This window comes from Plectropomus leopardus, chromosome 7, assembly GCF_008729295.1.
Source record: "Plectropomus leopardus isolate mb chromosome 7, YSFRI_Pleo_2.0, whole genome shotgun sequence".
NCBI classification, from domain to species: Eukaryota; Metazoa; Chordata; class Actinopteri; order Perciformes; family Serranidae; genus Plectropomus; species Plectropomus leopardus.
Window position 1 is genome coordinate 6,672,229 of NC_056469.1, and position 16,145 is coordinate 6,688,373.

The 16,145-nt window shown below is 40.4% G+C and overlaps 1 protein-coding gene across 4 annotated transcripts in view; it reads right to left on the reverse strand.

Moving 5' to 3' along the window:
- oxr1a (oxidation resistance 1a) overlaps window positions 1-16,145 on the reverse strand; it is a 208,020-nt gene that overhangs the window by 84,715 nt on the left and 107,160 nt on the right. The window contains exon 1 of one of the 4 annotated variants that reach the window (XM_042489231.1): window positions 8,790-9,098. The exons of the other annotated variants lie outside the window; for them this stretch is intronic. Coding sequence (XP_042345165.1) covers window positions 8,790-8,949 — 160 coding nt within the window. The 5' untranslated portion in view covers window positions 8,950-9,098. Of the gene's footprint in view, window positions 1-8,789; window positions 9,099-16,145 lie in introns of those variants that run through there. 4 annotated transcript variants of the gene reach the window in all.

Consider the following 16,145-nt stretch of genomic DNA (forward strand, 5'->3'; position numbering starts at 1 on the left):
AAACCAATGATTTATTAACTAGTCTTCTTAGTTGTGTCTTGTGTCACAACCACAAACTCTTGGCTTAGAGGGTTAATATTTCACCATAAAAAATAACATCCATGGGTGTTCCCTTAACTCCTGCTAGAGAGTGACACAATCATCTGTAAACTTCATCAAATGTCGTTTCACATCGACTCCCCGATGATTAACTTAAAAAAGCAAGCGAAATCTTCCCAGCCTGAATCAACGAAAGTAAGAGCTGCTTTCCCTGCCATGATAAACAGAGTCACCCTTAGCAGAGTCCTTTGGCTTAAAAAGTCTATAGGCAGGAAGTTTGCAAGTGATAAACCCAAATCCAGGCTTCAAAACATCCCTTTAGAAACTCCAGCTCATACCCGTGCTCTTCTTAAGCCTGTAGTTTTATTGCTGTGATGTGTTCAGTGGGGATATTACCACCACAGGTGTGAATATGAGGGCTGTGTGTTTCCAGAGGCTGGGTTCTCTTTTCAGCCAAGGTGATGAAAACGCAAAAGATGCAACTGAATTACTCTGATAAAGTCTTAATTACCTTCCCTTGAACGTCAGCTGTGCTCAGCATTTTGTGCTCATCATCTGGCCTCTTTGACACATCTGCTATTGAAAATATCTTTTACTGATGATGGAATGGCAATCACAACATGTATAGCGCTACTCAGCTTATTGGCCATGTCTAATTTAAATCACTTCAGGCCTATTGCCCTGTGATGGGGATATGTTGCTACCAAGCTCAGGCTCTCTGTCTCTATTTTTGTCTGGATTTGACTAGGGTTGCACAATAATATCAGCATGCCATAGGTAATGGCAGATAACAGCTTTAAAATGAACTATTGGCATTAGTCTGAAATGATATTTCTGCCATTATCAAAAGGGCAATATGATGACACTTTACTTAATTGAAATTTCATCAAATTTGCCCTGGTTTTGGCTATTATCAGGATTATTTCAGGGTTAGAACCATCCAAGGCTGTTAAAATGGGATGAATTTTACAGTTTTGTTTATAATTTGTCACATAAAAATAAATATTGCATGTTTAACATGTAACCTACATTGAAGTAGCTTTTCTTGTTTTGCCCAGTTAATGTGCACATTCTTAAAAGAATTGTGTTTTATGTCTGCTTCTGCCACTAATGGGCCATCATGATAAGAGTAGGAATAAAATGTTAATTTCAGTAAAGGTGAGACTATATGTTGTCTGCAATTAGGTAAACAAACGCCCATATATTGGTATCTGCATTGGCAATCGGCTAAAATAAGTTAAAAATTACTGGCATATCGGATAACAACTAAAGCCCAATTCTGTGCATCCCTAGATTTGACTTCTAAAACTCAACTCCTTTCTAATTTCAGGAGATGCTTCATCCTGTTAGAGGGACAGACTGTCATGATTTTGGTGACAAACTCCTTGGAGAAAGATACAGTTTCAGTATGGTCATTGATATTGTTGACTCTTGAAACACACACCAGTTTGTGTGAACAAAGCATCCTTGAAAAGTCAGGGAAGCTTTGTTAGTTCAAACTCTGCACGCACTTCTAAGTGTTTTGGAGCGCTGCGGTCCGATGATTCCAGTGGGACTCCTGCCACTTATGTTCCCATGACACAGCCGTAACAGATCCCAGGAGGGCCTCATAATGGCATGCAGGGCGAGTGACACACTGATGCAAACTGCTCAAGGACTTTTTGGAAATTAAGGTGATTAAAATCACCTATTACAGTGCTGAGAGCATCAGCAGATTGCACTTTCTGAATCATCCCGATAATTGCGGCAGAGTATGTGTCAGCCTTCGGGTGAACGTGAACAGTGACAAATAAGTGAACACCCAGGGGGACAGAGAGAAGTTAGAGATGCATAGAGTTTAATGTCAGGGGGAGGACAAAGTTGCTCTTGTACAGCAGCACTGGTGAATCATCTGCTATTAATATATGGGCACACAATCTGTTTATGTGATAACATGGACACTTCCCTGTAATATTTTGTCCAGAGTTTAGCTCTTGCTGGATCAGAGGTGCTTTTAAATTTGACAAAATGTGTATATTCAAGGTCCTAACACATCAATACACAAGAGCAGTGAGCTAAAAGGCAATGTTTCTCCGGGTCCAGTTCAATGGCATCCATTGCCCATATATTTCCTTGGCTATGTTCACATTACAGGGCTTAATGCTTATTCCAATTATTTCTGCAGATCTTATCTTTCTACCAGGACTGTCCACAATTCTGTTTGCAGTGACCTGCATCTGACATCACTGAGAACAAATCTCTGCCCTGAAATGTCTCACAAGCAACCAATACCGTCACACACATGGAACAATAACAAAAAACATCACATTTGTGAAACGGGCATTTAGGGAAAAAAATAATGACATAGTGGTGTGCTCATCTACCACATGATTTGCTTTGGAGGTCATATGTTAAAAATGGGACTGCTCTTTGTTCAGAAAGCTGTTTCTCTGACAGCACTCTCTGCATGTATAATTATTTTGTAGAAAACCATAATCAGACCTTCGTTTGGTTACTAGACAACACACTGGTGTGAAATGGAACATTTTGGGACTACTAAGGTTTCAGAGTTATGAGCCATCGAAACATTGGCATGAAGGTGAGAAGAAGATTGAATGTATAAGCCACAGCTCTATCAGCAGCTCGAGCTGGAAGATCTGTGGAGCAATAGGTGTGGGTGCAGAAGTCAGGATGGTGGGCCCATGATGTAGAGGGCGTCAAGATGCGATGCGAGTCTCTGTGATACTAGGTGCGCATCTGCAGAAAGGTCGCCCATCTTTAACAGCTAGCTACGGCTAACCACTTGAACAGACCACATATCACAATCTAACTTACATGTCATGGTCCGAATTTCAACCATGGATGTGACTCGCGTGTGCACCAATTTACGCTCATCCACAGCATGTATATGTAGAGATCAATTTATGTGCATCCACAGAAGATTTACTCTATTAGTGAAGACATCTACAAGCAATAAAAATCAGCTACTTTCATTTTTACCACCAACCTAAACCTTACTCGGAAGCTAAAACATTTCCAAGTCCAGTTGCGGAAAAACTGAGAGATGAAGGGATTACTCTGCTGGTGAGTAATTTCATCTCGGAGGGTTATGTAGCTAACGTTGTGGACTTTTTGCGTATGTGCGCCTGGTATCGCAATGGTAACTATGTGGTTTGTCCAACTGGTGTAGCCATAGCTAGCTGTCAAAAATGGCCAACCTGTCTGCACATGCGCACCTCGTATCACGTAGGGACTCATACTGGGTCTTGACAGAGGGTTTTACAGAGGAACAGTCTCTGTTGATGCGTGGTACTGGTGCTAATTGATACTTGGCATTAGTGTATCGATATAGTATTCCCACGCAAAATATCACAATACTATGTTGTATCACTATTTTCCTCACCTCTGAAAAAAAACAGATCTGTGTCACATGAGAGCAAAAAGATTTTGGCCACATTTGCTTATTATGTTAATCTAGCCCTTGAGTTCCAAGTGGCTCTAAATCTGTAGGTCAGGATCCCTAAAAGTGGGATCATTAGACAATTACCACGATGGGAGAGCAGAAAAACTTCAACATTATTTTTTAATTTTTAGAAGCTCCTGTACATCTTTGCTTTAACTGGATTTTTTATCTGGAGTTTTGCCTCTTTAAGTCTTTTTTGTTTTACACAAATATGCAACTACTGAAGTCACATGCCAAAAAGGTTGGGAATCATTGTGCTAAAGCACCTGAGAAATCTGATCCATAATATACTGATCAATATTTAGACCCTGCACAGAACTGTGACTATGACTGTGCACTTTTTTGATCAATATATACGATGTGGAAAGATATAGCTAAAAAGAAAAAAGAAAAAAGAAAAGAATGAAAGGAGAAACCGATATTAAAGTGCACTTTTGGAAAATAGCTGGGATTATTTTATAAAACCATGAGTAATGTGGACTTTGTTTGCCTGCAAGTCTTCCGCCACTGCTTAGATTTTTTCCAATCAAATATCACATTTAAATACTACTTTCCAGAATATCTTGTCTTTCTAGTTTCTTCACAGACTTTAGTGATAAAATCAGACGAGAAACACACACACACACACACACACGACTGCGACTGTTGTTCACCCAGTGTCATCTCTCAGAACATTCAGGAGAGAGTCATAAGATGCTGATTACAGCTGAGACAGGATGATCTGCGGGAGCATGCAGTGCTGTAACTGCGCTTCAGTGCCTGCAGGTGTGGCAACTGTGTCTACGGTAGAAACCTTAAATCCTGCTGTTGTGTTTCTAAAGGGACTTTTTAAATCTCTCTATTGTGTCTATACTTTTGCCTCTTACCAGGTAAGCCTGCAGGATTTTGCAGTCAGTCTTTGCATGGCAATTCATCTCAGTCACTACTGCCAGTTAAACCAATACCTCAGATAGCTGTGTGGTAAAAGGATAGAAGATGCTATAGAGCCATCAAAATACAATTCTGAGTGTCGAAAGCCATCAAGTTGCAGGGGTGGCCTGGTGGCCTTGTCATGTAGCTGAGGAGGGCAAAACTGCATCTTTACTCTTCTTTTTCTACCAGCAGCAACTTCTCATTCCCACTGACCATCTCGTGAACTCATTGACACGCATTCCAACCTGCAACAGCTCAGAGCTGTCCCACTGTGAAAATCAGACAGGGCTTGAAAGGTCCCTCACAGGCTTTTCAGGCAATTTATGCAAACTTAAAAGCATCCTGCTTGGGGTAATTAACTACAGTTTCTGAGTTCTAATGCTACAAGTGGAGATGACCATTAAAGGAGCTCTGTACGATATTCAGAGCGCAGCTATGATTCAGAGGCTGTCTGCACACGGCTCTCAACATGGAGGTGGCCAAGCCTGCAGCTAGCAGCTAACAGTGCAAACACTGACCATTTATTGAGAGGACAGCAGCCCCAGAGACAGTCCTTCAGCGCTGGGTGTAGCCTGTATAACCATAGCAGGAAGTTTGCTGATCTGGTGTGGAGATTGCCTTCCTCTGTAACTGTGAAAGACGTCCATACCTGCAACATGTTTGACTGTCTAGGCAGCATGCATGAAGCACTTGTGCTTTGTCTTCTTCTCTGTGTTTGTTGGTGGCTCACAAACCAACGTCACAGGTGTACTGCCACCACCTACAGTATGTCCATGTGTGAAGATGCTGGTCTTGTTAAGTCAATGAAAGCAATTTGCCTTTGTGTTATCAGCTCTAATATCATTACCAGAATAATTCATTGATAAGAAAAATTTCTATTATCAGCCAATACTTTATTGGCCTGATATATTGGCCCGTAGCCAGACCATCTACCACAATAAAAAACAGAGAAGCTCGGATTACAACACAAACAGAGAGAGTGACCTTATCCCCTGTTTAGGATGCCATTACTCCACTATATAGCAAATAGCTGTTTACTTCTGTATTCATGAATCTGAATCTGGGCTGTACCTGACTCAAAAGTTTAACAGTCAAATCAGATCAGGTTTTTCTTTCCGTAAGAAGTTTTAACATTTAAACAGGGCTCAGCAGGACGTTAAGTGCGACAGCGGCATTCATGTAATATATAGTGAACATGCTAACAGCGCTAACAACAGCTCACAAATGCACAACATTTTTGCCGACACTCCATACAAAACAAAAGTCAGAGACTGTATAGTATTAAGTTGATCTCAGCTGTAAAATCACTAATTCTTTAATTTAAGGTGCAGTCTCTCTCTCCCTCCGTGACACTGTCTGCATGTCCGCAACTGCTTGTACAAAAGAGTAGCGTGAAAATCACAAGCACTAATTCAAAATCAGGGGACCAAACATCCCCAGAAGTACACTGCACAGCACATTGACTAGCAAAAATATGAAAATACAACAATCAAACAATAAAGAAAAAAACTGCTCAACTTGAAGCAATCTCAGTCAACTGAGGGGTCTCAAGCTGATGACTAGAATCTCCAGCTTTCAAGGGGCAGAACTACTCTGACTGTCATACAAACCCTGTGATAGTCTGGGGACCTGTCCAAGATGTGCCCCTCGTCTTGCCCAATGTCAGCTGGGATAGCCCCAGCCCCCCATTGACCTTAAATAGGATAAACAGTTACAGTTAAATGCTGGATTCATGGATGTCATATAGAGCTCCTTTCAAAAAGCCACTGAACATGCCAGAAACCAGAAGTTCACAAGCAAACACCTCTTTATATGAGGGAAAGATCCTGTTTGGGCTTTCATCTATTTGAATCAAACAACATTTATGCAACAAAATGATCTATGGTCACTGGTCAAACTCCCACTTGACAGATATTGGAACTTTCAAACACATTAATGCTGAAACAAGTCAGCGACAGAAAATGTGGAACAATTTTAACAACTGTTTCACTTTGTGATAAAGCAAAAATCACCTAACATTACCCAGTTTCCGCTCTGTGACTGTTCAAGATTTGCCCCTCTTCTTCATCTGATCTCGTTTTATCTGAATATCTTTCGATTTTAAACTTTGATCTGACAAAAAGAGCAATGCGAAGATGTTATCTTGTGTTTCTTAGAAAATTGTGAAACATGTTCTGCTATTTTCTAGGCCAAATGATTCATTGATTGAAAGTGAAAACAATTTTATATGTTCTTTTTTATTTCTTTTAAAATATGTCTACGTGTCTTTAAATGTTTTTTTATATTTTTGACCTCACACTGATCTGTGGAGAACGGTATATCGCACCCATGCATGCCGCGTGTATAGTAAGGAAGTGACAAATAAACCTGATTCTGAACTTTCAGATTAAATGATAATGAAAATATCATCAGCAGCCCTGACCAAAATTTCCCAGTCTCAATTCAGCGGATGAGCTGGCTCAGGTGTCACCTCGACAGTGGAGCCTCAGTCATGTGTTAGTATGTGGTCCTATATGAGAGGAGATCACAAGCCCTTTTCCAGTTCAAATCTTGGACGTCACACGTGAATGGTCTCTTTGATTTTCTCTGGCAAATATATTACTAGTAATATACACAGACTTTTATTCAGACTAAGCAACAGAGCTTCTGTTTTATTAAACAACTGAACCTCACATTTTCCTAGCCACCAAGCTGCCTCTGCCCCCAGTTATGTGCTGTCCCATTCCTAACGCATCATTTGGAGCTCAGACATTTACTCTCATGTTTACTGAACAATAATCACAAAGGTGATGTCAAAGTCTGTGGCTTACGGGATAGAGTGGACAGTCCACTGGGCCCTTCATCAGTGTTGTCAAACAGTGCAGTGCCCACCCAGACTTCAATTACTTCCTCGTCTCTAAAGTCGTCCTCTTACTTTCACTACCTGACTACACGTCTAGTTAGTCTCATTCTTCCCCCTGAGCAGGGTGGTAGCCTGCAGACACACGCCGCCCCCGCGGTCCACTCTGGTGCTTGAAGAGAGAGGCACAGGGACTGCTAATGAACCCAACTGCCATCCGTGGCGTTTCAAGAGCAGCAGAGCATGCATCTGATTAATCTTTGTCCTAATTAGATCGAACAATTAACCTGCCTGCCACAGAGCTCTGGAGCCTGATGACTCTGCATGAGCTGCAAACCCCTGTACATTAAACCAGAGCAGCGTGCCCTCACTTTGCAACTTTCTGTTTTCAGAACAACCAATTAATGCTAACTAATAGTGCAAAGCCTTCTGTGTGATATTTCCACGGATCGTGTGGCCGAGAGCTCAGATCCATTTCTGCATTTCATTTCAATAGTGCCACAGTTCTCAGCTTTTAATTCAAAGTCAGAGAAGGCACTGATGATGGGTTTCATAATAAATTATGTGTGAGAGGCAAAGCAGAAAGGGGGAAAAAAAATCCAATCTTCATTAACATGGAGATACTCCCTGATGTGAAATGCCTTGAGGACATGCTTGTTCACTCACTGACTGGATGGTTTAGCATGCACTGCCTGCTGATCTGAAATATTTGGGATGCCTCAGTTGTTACAGGCAGTGTGTCCTCACAACAAACTGGACAGGCAGAGTGCAACCATGGACAGTGTGTACTTGGCCAATATATTGAGAAAGACAATATCAGGAAGGAAAGTAGTATGTGGGGGGTGGCTCATTCCTATGAACTCACAATCCAGGAAGTCTTTCTCAACATGTGTACATCAACAAGTGTTACATCACGTATCTGTGTCCCAGTATTCTGCTTTCTGCATGTTTTAAAGAAAAATGAGTGAATCTTAATTTTAAGTAATGTAGGCTACAAGTTCTGATCAAAAGCTCAGGTGACAAGGCTGCAAGCTACAGCAACAGCAGGTGTGTTAGTTGCAAACTTCGTTCAAAATATAATCTAAAACGTTTGAGGTCTAATTCGAATGCTGCCATATGCTAATTTCGGGTTAAGCTTATTATTATTATTCGGGTGAATTCACGATGATTTAAAAAAACAAAGCTGAGTTTCAATAAACTCAACTTTTGTATGAACTGGTAGAGGGCACTTAAAACGGCGTGTTTGTGACATGAGTGCGGAAATAACTAAACCAAAAGTGTAAAGTACATAAAAATAAGCAAAACTTCATGTAAAAAAAAAAAATGCCGAATATAAGAGTGACACTCAAATTTTGTGTCTACATTTTAACATTCGTTCTACCATCTAGGAAAAGTATCAAAAGAAAGAGGACATTGTAAATTGAACGGTTTTTAAAGGTACTTTGGCAGTAGGCTCTGAGGGAGAGCATGCTTTGCAGGTCTGGTTTCTCTGGAGAGCTCCCCTGTAGTCTTCAAACAAGCTAACTGTGCTGTCACGGAACTGAATAGTCGACTAACCTGTTTTGGAGTGGTCGGTGTTACGGTCGTGAGTTGTCTCAGCATGATGTTTTTGAATTTCGACAGTCTCCTCTCCGGGTCCAGACCATAGTCTCTGAGAGATTGCGTCCCTGACAACTCTGACAGCGCTGCTGCTCGAAATAGAATATAAGAAGTCCATAACGCTACGGTTACAACTAAGCTAGTTTGGCTAACAACAAAGCTTTCAAAGTGTGAGAAAGCCCGCTGTCATGGTGCAAAACGCAGTTTCAACAAGAAGCCACGGGCTCAAACTTGCGGTGCGAAAAGCTTCCGACACTTTACACATTCCAAAACAGGAACTCATCGAAATACGCCAACGAGAGCAAACTTTTTGCCCCTAGTGGAGTCAGGTTGTGCAACGCTGTTTGGCAACAGACTGACTACGTGTGCAGCGGCCCACTGCCCCACTGGCCTATATTTACACTGCTGACAAATGCATACATATGTCAAATACTCTGCCCATATTTCATTAAACTCCGAGGAACCAAAAACCGACAATATTTTGGTTTAGCAAACACCGACTTAGTGAAACTACTAAAGCACACATAGCTTTTATTTTTGCAGAGGATCTCAGTTTATATGACATACCTTTTTCAGTGAATCCCAAATAGTAAAGGTTTTCTTTCTAAAATTTCAAAATTTCCTTTAACAGATAGGCCTGAATATATATGGAAGGCAACATTTATACTGGGCAGTTAAGTTTAAAAATACACATGCAGTGGGGCCTTCAAAGGGGGACGGGGGGCATGGCCCAACCATACTGTGTGCAAGAAACTGTGCTGCATTGTCTAAGCTGATGTGAAGGTAGTGATGTCCTCTGAAACTAAACAAACTAAGTCATCTGTTGGTACTTACCATTTTGGCATAACTTGTAAGGAAAGGGGGTTATATAACACTCCAAAGTTTAGCTAAATATTGGCAGGGAAACAGCTGGCATGGTCACTTTCAAAGGGGTCCCTTAAATTCTATTCCTCAAGATTTATAAATGAAAATGTTTAATAAGTACCCACAATTTTCTCCCAAACTTGAGTAGGCCTATTTCCAGTAAATGTTTTGTTCCTTACAGTCAATATACCCTACCTTCAATACCTTCATATTAAAGCTTATATTTGCTTTTTAAAGGAAAAGAACAACCAGCCTATTTGAAGAACAATGAATAGCCAAGTATGCATATAAACATAATACATTGAAACACAATTGTTTTTTGGAACTGAAAATGTTCACTGTTCCAGTAATTGTCTTTGCACATCAGATAATTAGTGATATTCAGTGTTGGAGAGCAAATAGATAAATGTAACAAGTTGCATTAATTAAATAACAAAAAACAAAAAAAGCAATTGTAATTAGTTCATGTTACTGAGAAAAAAAAACTGTTCATAAATTGTTAATATTAAAATAATGGTGATTACATTAAAATTCTTTGTAGAGCTAAAAAACTATTCTGATGCTCTGCACCTTTTCACTGTGCAGGAATGCCTTATTTTGGCAGAGCCCATATCAAGACATTTTTCAGCTTAATAGTCTAGTTTAAATCATTTGTCTGAAAAGTAATTAAGAAGTAATCAAATGTAATGACATTACTTTGATGAAGTAATTAAAATGGTAACATTACTTATTACTTTTTTATAGGGTAACTAGTAACTGTAATCTATTACATTTCAAAAGTAACCTTCCCAACACTGGTTAAATTAACCGTGAAATAAGAAACCAAAGATGCCAGTATGCTATTTTTATCCCATATTGAAGGGACTCTATCTGTCCACCCCATGAAAAATTTCTGAGCATGTCCCTGTATATTATGTTTCTTAAGGTTTTAGATTCTGTAATCTCTACATAGCTATTTCTACAGGCCCTGCATTTATTTTGAAATGAATAATGAGTTGCAGATCAAGTGCTGATTGGAGGCAGAGTTCTAAAGGTTATCATAATTCAGATCATTGCAGTGAATAATGAACTTTAAAAAAATAAATAAATAAATCTTTCCAGATACATAATTAACTGCATAAAAATGTAACCCAGCTCAGCCAACACCCATTTCCAGACTGTTGCTAGGATATTTTACAGCCATTAAGTGTGGGGCTTTATGACACCCGAGAGAATGACATCCGTCTGACACCCACCATAATAACATTCTAATAAATTGAGACATTCGGAGCCAAAGTACACTTCTGCGCTCATATGTGACTCGAGGGGGCACGGCGAGAACTCTGGACCTGTGACATATAAGTGGCTGCTCGTCTAGTGTGGGATGGAAGGAGATGGCATTTGAGGTGGGTAAATGAATGTGGGAAAAGTGAAAAAGCAGCAGACCAGAACAGCGTGTAATAATTGGGCCGTAGAGTCGAGTGTTGAGCTGAAAAAGACAGTGATGCATTATTCATCTGGGGACGGAGCAGTTGTGAGACTGGAGTCGAGGGTGTAAAGAAATCCTGTAATGTTTCAGGTGAATTAGAGGAGTGATCAAAATGGGGGTTTGCATTTGTTCACTCTGTCATATCAAAAAAAGTTAAAGGGGGAAACATTTCTAATCAAGCTGTAATGTGACAGGGGGAAGTACCTGGTGTCTGTGGTAGGTGGGCTGAGGTTGAAAAAGCTGTTGGAGTGCTTGAACCAATGAGTCAGGGCCAGATTCAATACTGAATGTGCTCCATCTGCTGGTTATATCAGGTAGTGCATAGTGTCCTTTGGAAAAAGTCAAAGTGCAGATGAGGAGCAGCAGCAATCATAATCAAAATGCAGTCACAATCATGTAGTTTGCAGAAACCTACAAATATTTAAATTTGTTTTATAAGAATAATGCTTACTTTTTTTAACAATTAAGTAAAGAGGGATCCTCTCCTTATAGTATACAGCAAAATGAAACAGAGAAAAACAGCAAATCGTCACATATGACAATCTGGAATCCGTGAATCTTTGGGCATTCATTAATTTCATTTCATTCCAGATTTTGATCGTTACTTTCATGACTGTAAAACAGCCTGCAGCATGTAAACCAGTAAGACGGGTCTTATGCAACCAGTGTTCGAAAAGTATTCTGATCCATTTCTTAAGTACAAGTAGTAATGCCACAATATAAAAATGCTCTGTTACAAGTAAAAGTCCTACATTAAAAATGTTCCTTAAGTAAAAGTAAGCATGTATAAATATACTATATACTACTATATACTAAATACTTAAAGTGTTAAAAGTGAAAGTACTCAATACAAAAAAAAATAGCATATAGATAGATACTCAGTATTACGGGAGTAATGCTTTCAGTGTTCGACTTGTACTTGTAACAGACCTAATAGTTTATATTATTCAAAATATATGAATAAATAAGAACATTTTCATGTAATTTATTCAGACGGGTGGTTTAATTTATGACAAAACATATCTTATAAACGTATCTTATGCTTTCTAGGCAAAAATCTTAATCTGTAAAGTAGTTATTAATTAAAGCTGAAATGTACAATATTTCTTGCTGGAATGTGGTAGAGTAAAAGTACACCTATAAAGTGGCATGAAAACAACAGACTCAAGTAAAGTACAAGTGCCTCAGATCCGTGTTTAAATACAGAACTTGAGCAAATGTACTTAGTTACATTCCACCACTGTATGCAACCAACTACAGTACACGTACATGTAAAATACCATCTTGTGTCATTTTAACAGCCATTTCTGTCAGCAGCTGTGAGGCTGATGTATGAGCCTCTTGATGGACTTGCAGTTGGGGGATTTTATTTGGCCCTCTGCTCCTCTCTGACCTTGCACGAGGCCCTGCTGGTACACTTGGCACTTGGACAGTGTGTTTAGACGGGTCTCAGACTGGCCCGGTGCCACCCCACAGGGCCTTGTAGCTGCGTGATATACTGTGTTGTTGTACAGCTGCCCAGAGCGGTCATCAAATCATCCATAACATCCTCAGAGGGAGCAGACTAGCTTCCTCCCCCAGCCTCATAGGTTGACAGATATACTTTGTTGCAGTGCAGACCGTTAAGCTGAATCTACTTATAAAGGGGCCTATTTTCTCAGAGAAGTCCTCCAATCTCTAATTAAGCTTTAGTGTGACCAAAGAGGGAAAATGAAAGAATTCCCTCTGTGCTCATCCAACAACATGAGCCTCATTGCACGGAAATTATGCTTGTTCTACTTAAGGTAGCAAGCTTGATGTATTAACTGTTTTCTATATTTTAAAGATGATTAAAATACTTTGAAACCAATTAGTAAACTAGCATTCATTATGGTGTTATGTTGTAAATGTCTGCAAATTACTCTGCTTGTTTGTGGCTGATTGGTCATTATACAGCACTCAACTTATGGCCCACAAGCCAAATCTGGCGCATGATAGGGTGCCTGGTGGCCCCCAAACCATTTTCTAATTCACAAGAAAAAAAAAGGATTCACACTGGGAATTGTTTTTGTACTTTTTTTTATACACAATGTGCCAAAGTTCATTAAACAACAAAAATAGATCTTGTTTATAAAAAAAGTGTCAGTGGAGGATCCCCAACAGAGGTCTGAGCTTATTCTTTAATGTCCTTTAGTCCTACAAAAATCCTAAAATCCTCAAATCCCAGAAACATTCTACAAACCTAGAAATGTCCTCATATCCCAGAATTACTCTAAAATCCTAAAAACCTCCTAAAATCAGAAATTTCTTGAAGTCCTCAAAACGTTGCAAATCCTAGAAATGTCCTCGTAACCTCGTAAAAAACCTTGAAACGTGCTAAACCTCCCAAAAAATAAGAAACATCGTAAAATCTGTGAAATGTCCTAAAATCTGTGAAATGTCCTAAAATCATAGAAATGTCCTAAAATCCTTGATAGGCACGTCCTAAAATTAGAGACACATCCTAAAATCCTAGAAACTTCCTTAAATCCAAGAAACATGTATGAGGCTGCTGCGACTGGCCCCTGACCTCCTGTCATTTAGTGGCCCCCATGCAAAGCAAGTTGAGTCTCCCTGTTATACAGCCCCCCTTATGTACAATATCCTTTCATTTGTGCGGATGTTTACAGTGCATGCAGAAGTTCTAACTATTCTTTTCTTATCATTCACCCTCTAGTATGATCAGATCAGCGCCTGAGAGCGCAGTCATGCACTGGTGACGGAATCATTCTGTTTAATGACTTGAAAGTGGTGAAGTCTTGTTACACAAGAACCCGTACAAAAACCTCCTGGTGTCAGCAGCTGCCAGCGAGAGCCCTGAGAGGGTCTTGTGTGTGAGGCTTTGTCATCGTCTGAGAGCGGGGCACTGGGGAGCGAGTGTTAATCTCAGCAGTTTCCCACTGAGAGCCAGGTAGGCTGCAGCTCTAATCCTGAGAAGAGGAGCACTTTCATTACGGAACAACAAACATGAAGGCCACTGGGGAGCTGCTGCTTTGCTGTCAACGGATGGCCGGACTACACTAGCGAGGTTACATAAGCGGGCTGAACACCAGCATGTGTGCACTAGAATGGCTGTATTAGCATGTACACGCACACACACACACACACACACACACACACACACACACACACACACACACACACACGCACACACACACACACACACACCACACACACACACACACACACACACACACACCACATACAATCTGCTCTTTTCTCCCAGACATTTCCAGTTTACAGTGGAAATCACGATGACATAAATGCAGCAGGGGAGTTCACTCATGCGACACAAATGCACCTGCTGGCAAACACAAACAAGCCTTTCAGTGTGTGGTAATTGGAAGGGCTCATTGAGAAGGCAAAAGAGATGGCTTGATAGTTTTTTTGGAAGTGACGGATCTCACGTGGCATTTCTTGGAGCATCTCTGGAGCTGGAGTGTAAATACAGAACATACAGCACACATTGTCCTGTGTTTCACCAGCGTTCTGCTCCATTATCCCGCAGCCTGAACAAGAGGCGAACACAAGATGACGACCAATAAAGACAGTTAGCTGCTGGAGGAGTCTGACTGAGGCATCCAGACAATGGCTGCAATCACAGGTGTTTAACAGCCCTTGTCAGAGGATCCCACCCTCTCTGATGCTTTCTCATTGGGGAAGTGAGGCTTCGCCTCTGAAAAGCTGTCAATGAGACAACAAATGAACATGTTTTTCACTCTGCCAGCAGGGCCCAAAATATTCATGGGGGGAAAACATGAATCAAATGTTGTGTGGCGCCTGTTCAGACCGTGACAATGCCAAGCTGAATCACCAGATCATCTGGAGGAACCGGGCTGTTTAATTACTCAACGCTGTGCTTACATAAGTCTGACTGCTGTCACTCAGATGTTGTTTATCCTTTTTCTATTTTTTACATGAGCACTGAACATATCAGAGGCATCAACGTCTTCCACCATCCACAGTTGAAGGAGCATACCAACAATTATGGCGCCCATTGCTCATTGTGTGAAATGTGAAGTCAAGATTAACGTCTCCTTCAGACACACTTCAAAAATACTACTAAATAAATACTACTACTAAAGTATTACTAGTATCATATATTAGTATTTTGTGTAATGTGGTTTTCCCATATGAAAGTAAAAAAACAGAAGTCATTTACAGTGCTGGAAGCAATGTTATTGACAAATTCTGGAGGTGGCCTCCACCCCGCTCACCACTGCTACTTGCGCTGAGTTTCGCTTTTTGCTTTCTCCAGCTAACTGCTCTCTCTAAATACAATCAGCTCTGGTTTCAGGTTTAAGCTTTCACGTTTTGTTCTACGACATAAAATACATCATATATATCCCACTCATGAACTTAAAACCTTTAATGTGTCTTAACAAAGGTGGTTGCTAACAAGTGGCTAAATGAGACTGCAGAACACCATCACATCAAGCTGCGCCAACCATGGCTTTATAGGCTACCGTTGGTGGTGATGCGACTGTAGGGTAGTTCATTTATAGCCTAGCAATAGCTTTTTACCTCTGGTGACTTAATATAGGCTTCAAAAATCCTGAAAGTAGTGTTCATCTGTGAGGATTATCTTGCTGAACAAAACATATAGATATCATAAACTTTTGTTCATTTTCTGCAATGATCCAAAATCCAATTTAAAATCCCATAGGCTTTTTGACAAGGGAACCAGGGGGACGGTAGCTTGCGGGTTGGCCTACAGAAGAACATCACCCCTGGGGCACTCTATTTTGCTTGCCCAGTGCACATTTGAATCTCAGATTTTACAGGTGGTGCGCAGACATTGTCCCCTTCAGTAGAGGAATGTTAAAAACACCTCTCTGTTGACAAACTTCGCACAGATACAACTATGTACAGTCAAAGGCAGACATTAATGGAAGAAAGCCACATTTTTGATTGGAGGTTAACTTATGCATACAATAAGGGACTACAAAGTTTTGATGCTTAAA